At 38.4% G+C, this 14,285-nt stretch overlaps 2 protein-coding genes across 3 annotated transcripts in view; both read right to left on the reverse strand.

Moving 5' to 3' along the window:
- The window catches only part of LOC110026931 (thioredoxin M3, chloroplastic-like), a 15,224-nt gene extending 11,976 nt beyond the window's left edge, over nucleotides 1-3,248 (reverse strand). The window contains exon 1 of one of the 2 annotated variants that reach the window (XM_020728149.1): nucleotides 3,010-3,248. In XM_020728149.1, coding sequence (XP_020583808.1) covers nucleotides 3,010-3,241 — 232 coding nt within the window. In that variant the 5' untranslated portion in view covers nucleotides 3,242-3,248. The remainder of the gene's footprint in view (nucleotides 1-3,009) is intronic. The other variant, XM_020728151.1, reaches the window with a different exon arrangement.
- A 5,342-nt stretch (nucleotides 3,249-8,590) lies between these two features.
- On the reverse strand, nucleotides 8,591-9,580 carry LOC110026903 (mannose-specific lectin 3-like). Its single transcript, XM_020728109.1, has one exon. It carries the CDS (start codon nucleotides 9,509-9,511, stop codon nucleotides 8,744-8,746), a length of 768 nt encoding a protein of 255 aa, XP_020583768.1. The 5' UTR covers nucleotides 9,512-9,580; the 3' UTR covers nucleotides 8,591-8,743.
- Nucleotides 9,581-14,285: the final 4,705 nt, after the last annotated feature.

A 14,285-nucleotide genomic window follows, 5' to 3' on the forward strand; every position in this document is an offset into this window, starting at 1 on the left:
TAATACCCACTTGTTGGTTGAAAAATATACACTTAGGCGTTCAATCAGTTAGAAATCAAAGCTACGCCAGATAATAGGATAATAACAATTGAAGAAATTCAAAACAAATTTTTTAACATAAGCACAAAAAAATTAATCCCAGAAAAAAACAAACCAAGACTTACATGGAATAACCAAATAATGGAAAAAAATCACAGAGTTGTGCACCAATAAATTTTAACTGTAAAGAACCAGAAATGCACAGAAATACTCACTCGGATATTCTCTCTACAATTAATAGAAACTTACAGAACTTGGCTAGAACCCTTTCTCTCGCAAGAGAAAGCCTTTTTTGTAATCCTCCTCCTCGACCCTGCTTCACGAGAAACCTATCAAGAATGGCACACGTGAGTTAGTAATCATTCATCCCTAGAATCAAAGGCTTAAGAACCGAAACCAAACCATTTGCCTTGGCAGTGTAACCTTGCATAGTAGTATCATAAATATTTTGTGCACTTGGGAAGGAAGCGAAGACTCCAAAGCATCTCAACGTAGCTATGCCCATTGCGGCGTTGTTATGCCATTGTTGATTATGTGAGTCTTACCTAAGGATCGGATCGGTGGATACAAGATAGGAGAGAGTGAGGAAACTCAAATACAGACTTGCCCCATTGAGGTGAAATGGGGTATTCTCGGGCTTTGAAGCCCATTTTATGTATCAAAAGAGAGATTACAGTAATGGGAAGGAGGGATAAGCTTCCTCTGAAGTAAGGGTCTATCTTTGAGAGCTAAAAAGTTTTGTTACAAGTGTTGGACCCTCTATGTAAAGAAAATAGAGGGCTTCTAACAATAGAAATTACATTTCTGCCCCTACTTTAATGAGAGGGTTGTAGGATATTTTGGTATTTTCATATTTGGTAACCGCTTTTAAAATCCTTCACTGTTTCTAGATTCTCCGCCTGATAGATTTCTCCTTTATTCAGTTGAGATGTCGTCAGTCCATCATTCCTTTTAGATTTCGGATGACCTTCGTGTTTTTGATAGTGGTTAAGGTGTGGACGTTGCAAGCGGTCAGCTCTAGATGGCCGGTCGATTAATTCTTGGCGGTCGGTCTAAGTGACTGGTTGATTAACTAAGAAGATGGTCGATCATAGATGGTCAGTTCGTCTTTTTGTTGCGACTAATTGGGAATGGTCGACCGATTAAGAGGTCAGGCTCCATCTAATTGGTTAGAGGATTATAGGCCTTCATATTTTTTGTCATACATTTTTGTCCATTATCGATTGGCCAAGATTCGGTCGACCTTAGGCCATCCGGTCGACAATGGGTTCTCCAACCAAACATTAGCTTTTGATTTGGTCAGTCCAGCTGCTTTGAGATTCGTGCAGACAATTTTTGGGTGTGCATGTTAATTTCTCCAAATTTCTTGCTCCTTGGCAAATGACAGTTGCGACAAGGACAAGGAAATTTTTAGATTCAATAAAATGAATCTTATAATAAACATTATTTAATACCATAAATGGGCTCCTTGGATTTTCATGCACATGACTCTTATATATAGGGCGCTAGAGAGGCAACATCATCATCTCGAGTTTGCTCTTATTCTATACTTTTCTTCGTTGTTCGTTGTTCCTTTATGGATAAAGCTAGAAAGCTAGCCGCCCTCGGGATTAGATCATGCCAGCTCGAGGGTGAGCTGTCGAGGAAGAGATTGGCCAAAAGGCCAAAATCGATCGAAGTAGTGAGGGTGGAAGAGTCTTCTGATTTGATTCACAATATTCTGGGGAAGACTTTGCCTAAGTTTTTGAAATTTTTTTAAGTTATTTCATTTCTTTTCAAAGGTGTATGTTGGTCATGTGTTATAGGGATCCATCTTAAATATATGTCCTATGTTGGCTATCCTAGGGTTTCATTTCATATGCCAGAAATACAATAAATAGTAGCAGGATAAGAATATTGCATGTATAACAGAAAACATGCAGTAAAATGCAATAAAAGAGAGAGAGTTAGTGTGTACTTGTTGCCTCTGATGACATTTAGAAAGAATTACAATTACATAGCACAAGTATATGGGAATAAGACAACACATTTAATTATGAAAACTTAAGCAAGTATATTTGCACAAAATTAAATGATAAGAATGTGGAAATACATTAAGGCTTTTAAGAAAATCATATTTCAACCTAGGTGTAAATTATGTAAATATCTAAAGATTTAAGAAATTTGTTTTAGATGGTATACACCTTAGCATTGAATGGCATGTAAGTAAATCACTCAAAGTTTAATTGCATATATATAAGAAAATAAGTATTGTTGGTATGTATCTAATTCCTCCAAGGATAAGTATAATATGAAGATTTTGAGAAGAAGAGTGAGGGTTTTGAAAAGGATTTATGGGGCTGTTTTGGTAGCAAGATTTGAGCGTCGAATACAAGAGAAAACCCGTCAAATACAAGGGAAAACAAGACATCAATTTTTCAACAAGAGAATAAAACGTAAATATTAATTTCAATTAAAAAAAATAGTAGGATTAGAAAATAACAAATGATCATGATTTTTTTTTATATTCAAATATGAATCAAGAATGGTCAAGAATCTTCATCTTTAATAAAGACCAAAAGCTGATAATGGATGAGAAAAGATTGTTAAAATTCTGGAAAAAAATCCATAAGCAATTAAGTAAATGGAGTCAAACTTATATTAGCTTAGCTTGAGATCCAATCGAGAAAACATAGAGACGAATTAATAATGTTTTGGATAATGATGATTTGGGGGAGATTTGGAAAAAAAAAATCCTTATCATGTTCAACAGTAAAGAGAAACTAGACAGGCTAAATCACCTAAGCAACATTTGTGTATGAGCAAGAAAATTTTAACCCATTGATTAACCTATGGTTAATCCATGTAAACAATTATATGCAATCCAATAAAATAAAATAAGGAATGCGAATTACACATTAGAGATGCATAAAAGGAATTGTAAACAATTATATGCAATCCAATAAAAAAGATAGGGGGTTTATGGTTTACCGGATTGAAGTTTCTTGCCTTCAATCGGAAAAAGAAAGAAAGAAATTCCTTTACTAGCATACAGAAATGCGAGCGTCTGTAAATGTCCGGAGCCATCTAACAAGGTTTCTAAGTTCTCGTGTGCGATGGCTGCAACAGCCATTTCAATGCAGGTAAGAAAAATCTTGGATGCCGTTCTGAATCTTTTCTTCCATAGAGCAAGCTTTGGGTTCCATGATGTCCATTCTTGCATCGCTAACTGCTGCACTTCTCTTCTTGAATTAGATCAAGAACCATGTACTTTGATAGCAGCTCTCGTACTCGTCACCAAATTGAAGTCGAAATGCGTCGCGTATGGCCTCCGCAGATGCACGATGGCCTCTGTATCTTAAACGGCGTGATGTGTTTTTCTTTCTTCCTCCCTCAAATAATAACCCAGCATCTCAGGAACACCACCATAATCTGAGCGAAGACGCTTCAACGGAGTCGGCTGCGGAGGAGGCATCGGTGCCTGTTGGCGTGGATCGGCGTACCCCCAATAGGCTTCAGCTATCTCGCTTCTCTTCCTCGATCTGAAAAGAAAACCTCGGAACAGCATGAGAGTCATCCTTTTCGGTATATCAAGAAAAAGCGTGAGGCAGTTTAGGCTTGGAAAAGAAGTTGCCCCGAAGTCGGGGATGGATCTCAAGACATTAGATAGTTGGCCAGGGAGTTCACGAGACCACCGGCAGGATGTTTCTACTCCGATAACTTTTCTGAGGTAATTTTCCGCCAAGTGAGCGGACCTTCGAAGAGGTTGACTGAATATGGGACGGAGACTTCTCATGGCAAAGAAATATGAATGTAGGAGTTGATGTTATGCTCCGCTTTAATTCAGATCAAATGCTAAGAATCAAGAACGTGCAGAGTAAGAGTTAAGAACCAAGAACTGCACGTAGTCAAAGTTGGACAGCGGCGATCTATCCGCAGAGATACTCCTCGTCGTGAGTAATCGCGATGTGAGCCAACGCCGGGTCGCAAGCCATGGAATTGATGGTGGATGTCTCGCATTTTGAGGCATTGTGGAAGTGCGAGGCCCGGCGAAAGGGGAATCGTGGCCGTTTGGTTCCAGAGGAGGCGATGTAACCGGTGAAACGGAGAAAGCTATCAAAATGCGAGGATTGGATGACTTCCGCGGGAAAACGATAGGCAGATGTTGCAATCAAAGCTAGAATTAGCTGACGGAGGGGTTGAAGAACCGCTGACGGCGATCTTCTTTGACGATGAATCCCCCGGCAGTGAGGATTCGAATATGATATCAAGAAAAGAGCCAGCGATCGTTTCTTCGATTACCATTTACTTGCAACAATGATCACAGCTCGGTATCGTACCGCTTCTTCAGTAACTCCTCGTCAACTTTATTCCGGCCAGATTCAGGCGATTCACGGCGATGGCCGGTGGCAGAGAGGAGAAAGCCGGCGAAGGTTCCGGCTATGTGAGGAAGCCGAGCGAAAAAAAAAACAAAAATCGCGGGAAAGAGACCGAATGAATTTTGGGGTCCATGTTTAACGAGTTTAAGTGGGTTCTATAGCCGAAAAAAAAATTAATTTACTTAATTGATTATATAAAGGAATTATTTTGTTAATTTTTATTTCAATCTAACAATATTTATTACTTAGTTCAATTCTATTTTAAATTTATGTAAATTCATTTAATATGTTTCTTATTCAAATTTAAGTTTTTTTTAATAATTTGAATTAATTATATTTTAAATTTATTTTGTTTATAATTTCAATTTTATATTTAAATTTTTCATTACATTGATTAAAGTTGTGAAAATATTAATTCATAATTGTTTTAGATATATTACTTTTTTAGAAAACTAAAATTATTTTATTATTTTCATTTTTTTATTACTCTTTTTATTACAAATTTGTTAAACAATTTACCCTCATTTATATTTAGTGAGAAATTTAATTAAGATTATATGGTTTGATTGTTTTTTTTTTCTTAATTTCAATTTGAATCTAAAATTGCTTGATTATTGATTCACATGTTTAGTTTCAACTTTAATTTGATTTTTTTTTATTAATTAATTTCTTTTTTTTATTTTCAACTTAAATTCAACAGTTGTTTAAAACAGACTCCAAACATGTCTGATTTCACCTGAACCAAAGTATAAATTAAGAGGAATTATTAGGCTTAATTGAAAGGGTCCATTAAGGTCGAAAGACACTTAAAGTATAAAGTCAAAGTCTCTAGGCTTGAAAGAAGGTTGCCTAGAGCACGTTGATATATATAGGAACTCAACTCGGGTTTCAATATTTGGTTTCAATCAACTCAACTAAGTATTGAGAATTCAAAACCATACATATGAGACCACAATGAATCAAGAGATGGTTCGAATTTTATAATTGGTGTAAGTCTCAATATTAGTTTTCTAGGATAGTGAGACAAAAAGATCCTAAGACTAGATCCTAGGCTCTAAGGAGAGTGAAAGGAATACCTCATAAAAATGAGGTCAACATCACCTTTTGCAGCATTTGAGTTGGATGCAACTCCCCCGATGTTCCTTCTCGATCTATGTAATAGAAGACTTGATCAAACAAGATGATTCGACCGTCTTAGTTGACCATATTATTCAGTCATTGGTAAATTGTGGTTCAAGTCAGGATATATCAGGCTCTAAATGCCACTTGACTGAACTATGGGTGCTCTTCTCAAAGGGAACCACAATTAGATCTTGGTCTGCTCCTTACGAGAAAGCATTATAGATAACATAGATTACAAATGATTATGTAGCCTTCTTACCTTGCGTTCCCTTAAGGCTGAATGTAAGTCCCTCGATAATTCTTCTTATTGTAGCAGGTTTTTGAGGCTCTGTACCTCAGTCAGTTGTCAAGATGGATATAAGTCCCTCGACCTTCCTTCTAGAGCTGATCACTTTGACTAGTGCTCGAGTTTGGCACGAGTCCCACGATAGTCTCTCTCGACCTAGTCAACCCCTTTTCTTTATTTTTCTAGGTGGGATGTGAGTCTTAAAGCTTTCCAACCTAATGTGTTTGGATTCTTCCCCTTACCAGCCGAGTTGACATCCATTGGAAGCGAGGCATCGCATCTGACAAGCCAGCTTCGACTTTTTAGCCAATTTAGTCGACAGGTTAAGCTGACAATCTCGCTAATCTTGACTCATTCAAAAATGGTATGCTACCAACAAGTGCATTGCGCCTTTGTGGCAAAACTTTTCTTGTTATGGGTCCTTTGTTGGCATCCATTTTTTATGTATTGAATGAGGTGACACAAGACCATATTGCAGGTTGTCCACACCCAACCGTGGCTCCAGGAACCCTTAGTACCTTTAAGTGAATGCTTCGGGCACCATCATAACCGCGCTCTGAGTCGATTGTTGTAAAACCGAAGTCACTTTCGGTATCTTTCGTGTTGATGCCCTTTCTATGATAAGGAGTTGAACCATGTCGATACAAACATTCTCATGACACAGACCATCGACGGAATAACTCCACACCATGATCATGCCTTAAGCCCAAGGTCTGGATAAACGGATATCACATTGGAACCATTCTTACTCGGTGACACGCATATGGAGTGTGTTCTAGAACTCTTAAGATGCACTTACAACCTCTGCGGGGGTCCACGGATCATGACGTGCTCATATCGAACCTCAAGGGTCCCAAGAGGCTCGAAACCCCCTCGACGAGTTTTCCCGAAAGCTCAAATGAGTTTTATTAGCATCCTTCACATAACATTTTCGTCAACTACCTTTTTAGCAAAAAAGAGAATTGGCTATCCAACATAGAATGAAAGGTCCAACATATCATTCTTTAATCGCCATAAGAGTTTGAATGGATATAATGTTTATTCCTTCTGTTCATCTTTCATGCCATTTTAGTTTAACCCAAAAGTTGGATCTTTGAACCAATTAAAGCTTTTAGTAATAAGTTTAGAGTCCACCAAGCAGAAAGAAAAGTAATCATTTGGGATGTTTGTTTAAACTCTTTGACTTCACCAATGGAGGTGGGACGTATGACAACTCTACTATGTCATCTAGTGCATTTAAAAAATCATCATTTGTTATTATACATGACATCATAATTTAATAAGTGCTCTTATCAATATTTCTCTTTTTAGAGACTCCTTGATGTATTATATATGATATATAGCATGAAACCCATTTATAAATATGTTTTAATTAAGTTAATTAAGGATAAGCTTGTCATAGATGATGATTACATTTAGAGTTTCCTATCATTAAGTGAGGAACTTAGAAGGATGGGTTTAGCGTTCTTTTCAAATTTTTGTTTAAATATATAATAGTAAATGTTAGATGTGAAATAAAAATGCTCTCTATTATTCTAAAATAAAAGCCTTTTTTTTTCAATTGAATGACAAGATTAAATGATCTATTCATCATGTAAAAGAAGGCATTGTCTAAAATTTCAAACATAACAACTAATATACTAAAATATTTGGTAACATAATCTCAAATAAAATATATTAAGAGAAAAAAAATGTTGACTGAGAAAGACATATGAGGATTAAGGGTCTGTTTGTGGCATCGTGTGGTGGCGGTGCGGCACCGCTCCACAATTTTATCTACTTGAGTAAATTGTATTTTGACAATTTTTTCAAAATTTTGTTGCTTAAATTTGTGTTTTTACGCCGGTGTTGACTTAGATGTGGTGGCAGTTTTCTAATTACAATCTGACTTTTACAAAAAAAAAATAATAATAAAAAAATTTATCGTAAAACATGCAGTAATTTTTTTAATATCAAATTATTTTTAAAGTTAATTTTTAATAAAATGCAGCTGCCCAAATATATCTTTAAACGGAAAATTTAAGCTTTCCAAATTCCTTTGCCGTATTGGGCATGCAAATTTTCGTCTGGCAACGAGGGTGGTTTTCACAAAATTCTTTCACAAGAATGATGCCACCTTCTGAGTCAAAAAATACGCGGAAAGGAAACACTTGTTCAAAGGAAGGGAATTTAAAACGTGGTCAAAAGCGAAGGTTTTTAAACTGACATAATTTAGCGAGATTTTTAAACCACAGCTAAGAATTGTTATGATATCCACCTCTTTTTAATTAGAAATATTTGCGTACGTCGGTAGGTTATAGGGAGAGTATTGGAGAGTTATATCTGTGTTATACCTCATGTAACCTCTCTGTAACCTACCTGTAACCTACTTATAACTTACAAATATATGAAAATAGAAGCGCGAAACTTACTAGTTATAGGTAGGTTACAGGTATGCTGCAGGGAGGTTACATGGGATATAATGCGGATATAACCCCCCAATACCCTCTCTGTAACCTACCGACGTAGGTAACTCTGCGTTCGTTATACATATGCAAATATTTCTCCTTTTTAACAGCCAATAATTGCAATATTCATCAATGGAAATAGAATACATAATTGCAGCATTGATGCCAAGCCGAAATGCTTGCCTGAACCAAATTAACTTTTAACCACCTAAAAATAAACGCAAACCAAATCATTAAAAAAAAAAAAATCTTTTTTTGAAGAATATTTTCCTTCGGATAGATCTCATCATTACATAACTTCTCAATTCTTTCACGCTCATCACAACTTAGATCTACAAAATTTCCCACAGCAAGCAACAGCTTTATTCCATTAAACTTCGAGCCCAAGCACAGAACAGCAGACAATCTTTATTCATCACGTTCTCTTAAAACCAGAGAACGCCGAGACAGAAATCGAACCAAGCAACATTACAAAACAGCAAGAACAAAAATCAAGAACCAGCAGACCACACAACCGGCCCGTAGATAACCGCCTGCCCGTTGATCTGAACAACAAGAACGTAATCTCCCGCGTCCCCCACCGGCTTGCTCAGCCACAAAACCTTAAACTTGCCATTAACAACGGCAAGACGGCCTCGATTGTTAAACCTAACGAAGCAATTCTGCCCCTCACCTTTCGTCCCGCTCTCCCAAACCACTCCCACCGACGCCTTACGAAACTCCAAGTTACAGACGTCGGTCAGCTCCAGAGTGTAGTCTCTGCTCTCCAGCTTAAAGTTCTGCTGCAGAACATCCGACGAGAAGAGTAGGTTACGAACCGACGGCACGGTGCTCAGCTCGGCTTCAATGGCGGCGGATGAAGAAGACAGCTCGGGGGTTGACCAGATCGAGGGGCCGAAGACTTTGACGAGACCGTCGGGGCCAAGAACGGCGACATAATTGCCCTGTTTGATTCCGCCGGGGGAGGACCAGACGTGCGAGCCGTCGCCGCTTTTGATGACTAGTTCGCCGAGGCCGGAGAGGCTGAGGGTGCAGTTGAAGCCTGCGCCGTGGGTGTTGGACTGGAAGCCATTGGCGCCGTTGTAAAGGACGAGATTGCAGTCGTCCTGAATGACAAAGGCGTATTTTTTGTACGAGAGCTGGCCGTTAGTGGGAAGGACGTCGCCGGTGGCGAGGATGTTGCCTTCGTTGGCGGCCGAAGGAGAGGGAAGGAGAATGAGAGAGATGATGGAGAGGAGGAGAGGGATAGGTAGCGCCATTGTTGCTCTGGGTTTAGATTTCCATGTCTGGATAAGATTGGGAAGGTAAATATAGAGAAGGGGGGTGGTGGATTACGCCTATTGACTGGATCCATGGCCGGCTTTATGCAAAATACGTCAGTTTTGTGAAATTGAGAAATTTTGGATGTAAGGTTTGAATTTTAACTTGTATTTACTTTAAAATTGAATTTAGAAAATTCAGCTGGGGGTGAATTTAATGAAGTTGGATTTACTAAATTCTAGTAATGCTAAATCTTGCCTGCAATCAAACATTCCAGAAGAGAGACAGTGACTCAAAGTTTGAGTCAAACATGCCAGAAGAGGGAAAGTGACTCAAAGTTTGGTTTTTGAAATTTTATTTTTTTTTTTGGAAGGTTTGTCTTTAGTGTTGGATATTTGAAATAATTCAATAGAAAATATATTATTCAGTTGTATTTGTCTTAATACTTTTCTTGAAAATTTTGATGATATCATTCTAGGGCTCTTATAAGATGTTTGGGAAACAGATTCAGTGGGAAGTGGTTGTAGAATGGTGAGGGAATGAGAATATGGGCGGTGGATGGTGTTTGGAGTAAGATAATCAACATTCAACGGTTGTCCCAGCCAAAAATGATGACGTAGATGATGGAACAATATGGTTCATAAGCTATAGGCACACCATTTGCATTAGAAATAGAATATATTATTACTTGAGGTATAGATTAGATACTACAATTTTCAAAATACTAAAAAAAAATCAAACTGTCCTTCAAATAGAAAAAAATAACACATAAATAAGTTACTGATAGAAGGTAGCCCAAATTGAAAAAAAATGAAATAAGTCAAAAAATTACAAGGATTCTCACAAAAATTGCCACTCAAATGGAAATTTTCTATTAGGTCTTTCTGAGATCACGTGATATTTGATTTAGTAGTGTACATATAAAATATCTCAACACAAATCTCAAGACAGATGAACGACTCAGAATGAAGAAACTACAAATCAAACGTAGTTGTTGGCGATTGTTTTGGGCTGGACGATGGCTAGTGAAGCATCTTGTTCGGGCGATCAGCGGAACGTGCCAGAAGATTTCCCGCATGCGATGATCATCCCTCAGGAAGATCAACAGGAAACATCCTTTTGGATTAAATATAGATCGATTCAAGCCTTGTCGGACGGTCGGGGAACTTTTATCAATCGATTCAGCCTCCCGATCTTGTTATATGCAAATAATTATATAATTACTAAAAAATCTATCTAAAATATGAATGCTGAGGGGGCTAACATGTATTTTTGTAATGATGAGACTTATGTCTATAAATATGGGGTCTATGATATGAATGAAGGATGTACTCTCTTTGTTACTCCCTACGGTGCTCTATCATCTTCTACTTATCTCTCTCTCCTAATGCTCTATGCCTTGGGTGTGTTCTCCAGAGACTTTGGGATTCAACACTTTTGAAGGTAAGGCGAGCGTGAAAACATGTCATCAACAAGAAGAGAAGTTCAACAATAACAACCGAGAGAATCCAGCCAGAGGATCACAACAAAAGCAACATGCACCCGGGAGTTCATGGAAAAATTTATCCAGCAAGGTCTGCAAGACATGATGACCTAGATCACCAACCAGATGTCGCTGCCCTAACAATGGCGCCATTTCCAGAAGGAGGATCGGTCGAACTAGAGGCAATTGACCCCCCTCAAGAGAAAACACCGACAAATAACAAGAGAAGAACGATTCACCTACAAGAGAAGCCCGCCAACATGTTATACCAAGACAGTGTCGGTTCCTCCCATGTGGAAGAGAAGAACCAACCAGCTCAAACTGAGGTATAAAGGCAGATGAAAAATGTTTTCTCTACAAGTCTCGAGAACTAAACCCCTGGAGAAGTTCAAATGCCCATCTTAGAATCATATAGAACGATCAGTTCCCAACGGCCATCTTACATCGTTTGAATCATCCATATGTCTGATGAAAAATTTTTATGCCCTCAAGTGTAAGTTATTTTTCACAACGTTGAGATGAACCGCATTAAGGTGGTTCAACGGTTTGCCCGTAGGCGTAATCCCCTGTTTCGCGGAGTTCATGAGATTTTTTCTATCACAGTTTGTTAGTGCTTAGAGACCTAATTAAACAAATGCCTGATCGCTATGGCAACTGAAGCATGGAGAGAGCTTGCAATCACTTATCGCTTGTTTCTATAGAGAAATGTTGGATGTTAAGCATTTGAAACCCAACATGGCCAAGTTACACTGACATAGCGAGTGAGGTCGGAAAGATTTCATTTTAACCTTGAACTTTCATAGCTATAGAGATTGGTCAAGCTGCTAAAGATGGCCAACAAGTCTATCGTTGCTTATGAGAACGCCTCAGAACCCACTGAACAAAAACACCAGAAGTGATTGACACAATACAACAAAAAACAACCTGATAAGTTGGGGGGGGGGGGGGGAAAAAGAAACTGAGGATTTCCTAATGATGGATTCTTTCCCGACATATAATGCAATATTTTGTTGGCTAGTTTTGAACAATTTCAAAGTGTTGATCTCTACTTATCATGTCACCTTCAAATTCCTTGAAGATGAAGAAATTATCACAATCATGGGGAACCTAGAATAGTCTCAAGTCTGCTACTTGCGGACCATAAGCAGCTTGGAGCACGATCCCCTTGACATCCAGAAGGCCTCGAGACTAATGACACCATGCATGAAGTCTTGCCCGTTGAAGGGGAACCAAGTTAATGTTTTGTAATAAGCAAGGCTTTTGATGTAGGACATAAAGAGTTGTTGATTCAAACCCTCCAAAAGAACCGAGAGGTCTTCACATGGACGGCGGCCAAAAGGTCAGGTGTGTCGATCAATGCTTCCTACCACAGACTGATGTCAATCCATCGACTCGGCCCATGAAGCAGAAGAAAAGGAGCTTGGCCATGACATTCGCTGAACCCACTGAGAGGAGTTACAAAAGCTAAAGGAGGTCATATACATTCAAGAAATGCAGTACCCTACCTGGGTTTCAAATATGGTGATAGTGCAAAAAGATAATGGAAAATGGAGGATGTGTGTGAACATCACAAACCTGAGCTCAACCTGCCTAAAAGACGCATGTCTGTTGTAAGGATCAATGTATTGGTAGATTTGGTGGTCGACCATTCTGTTCTAAGCTTCCTCGACGCATTCTCCGGGTATCACCAAATTAAAATGCATCCGACTAATGTGAAAAAATCTCTTTTATTACTTGTGAAGTATTTTACTATTACAATGTAATGCTCTTCAAACTTAAAAACGCGGGGCAACTTACTAACGTTTGTTGGATGTAACCTTTGCAAATAAAAAGGAAAGAAACATTGAGGTGTATGTTGATGATGTGTTAGTTAAGAGTCGGGCCGACTGAGTAACACATTTTAGACCTAAAAGAAATTTTTCTTACACTTAAAAGATTTAACATGAAATTGAACCCATTTAAATGTATCTTTGGGGCTACGACGAGCAATTTCTGGGATACTTGCTAACCCTTGAAGGCATAAAGGCGAACCCGAAAATTATCCAATCTCTCCTTGACATGCCCTCCTAGAAACACCAAAGAAATCCAGAAGCTGACCTGTCGGATTGCAGGTTTGAGCAAGTTCATCTCCAAATCAGGTGATAGATGTGCTCTGTCATTCAAAGTACTCAGGAAAACCAAATGTGTTGAATAGAGACCAGAATGCGAGGAAGATTTCAGGGAACTCAAGATGTTCCTCGTCTCTCCTCTCCTCCTCTAGAGCACAAATCCAAAGGAAAAACTTTACCTTTACCTCGGGGTCAGCCTCGAAGCCATCAACTCAGTATTGGTCAAAGAAGAACTCTAGAAACAACATACAGTGTACTATACAATCGTGTCCTCAAAGGTGCCAAACTCTAATACCCTATAATAGAGAAACTAACCTTCACCTTGGTCATCTCACACAGAGACTCCTATCATATTTTCAAGTACATCTCATGCAAGTCACCACCGATCATCCACTAATTTTGTCATCACCAAGCTGGAACACTCTAGTAGACTACTTAAATGGGAAATGAAACTCAGCAGGTTCGACATCTCCTACACCCCTCAGATGGAAATAAAAGCACAATCGGTTGTAGAATTCCTTGCAGACTTTGTCTAACAAAGGGGCAAAGTTAAAGATTGGAGAGATTCACTGTTGACCTCACTTTTGGTTGAGGTCTAGAAACTTCTTTAGTAGCCTAGGTCTAGCCATAGGACTTTCATATTGACTAGTCTTGGAAAACTAGAAAAGGTATCCTCACCATTAGAAATTCAAACTCTTCTCTTTGCTCAACTTGAGATTCCACATATTGGTCCTAACCTCTAATATTTAGAAGGTAAGACCATTATGGGAGAGCTCAAGAAGAGTTCTTATAGGGTTACTTGGCCTTAGGATTGACCCTGGGTGTTGACTTGGAACTAGGGTACACCATATCTTCATAATACATTGGTCTATGACTCATTCAGAATGGTTCTCTACCCAATTGCACTTGAAATGCCCAACTTAACTTTTTGCCCCGAGGCACCTCCAAATTACTTAATTGCCCATGGAACCCAAATTTGGCCGAAATTCCCAAATTTTGCCAAAATACCCAAAATTGATCAAAACTCATTCCAAACACTTTGAATACATCCAAATTTGTCAAAACTGACAAAAATGACCAAATTACCAAAATGCCCCTTCATGGCCCAAAAAGCTAAAAAATTCCAAAAATTCCTAAAAAATCCCAATAAATCCAAAATATTCCTAATTTTATTTTGTCCAA

This window comes from Phalaenopsis equestris, unplaced genomic scaffold, assembly GCF_001263595.1.
Source record: "Phalaenopsis equestris unplaced genomic scaffold, ASM126359v1 Scaffold000403, whole genome shotgun sequence".
NCBI lineage: Eukaryota > Viridiplantae > Streptophyta > Magnoliopsida > Asparagales > Orchidaceae > Phalaenopsis > Phalaenopsis equestris.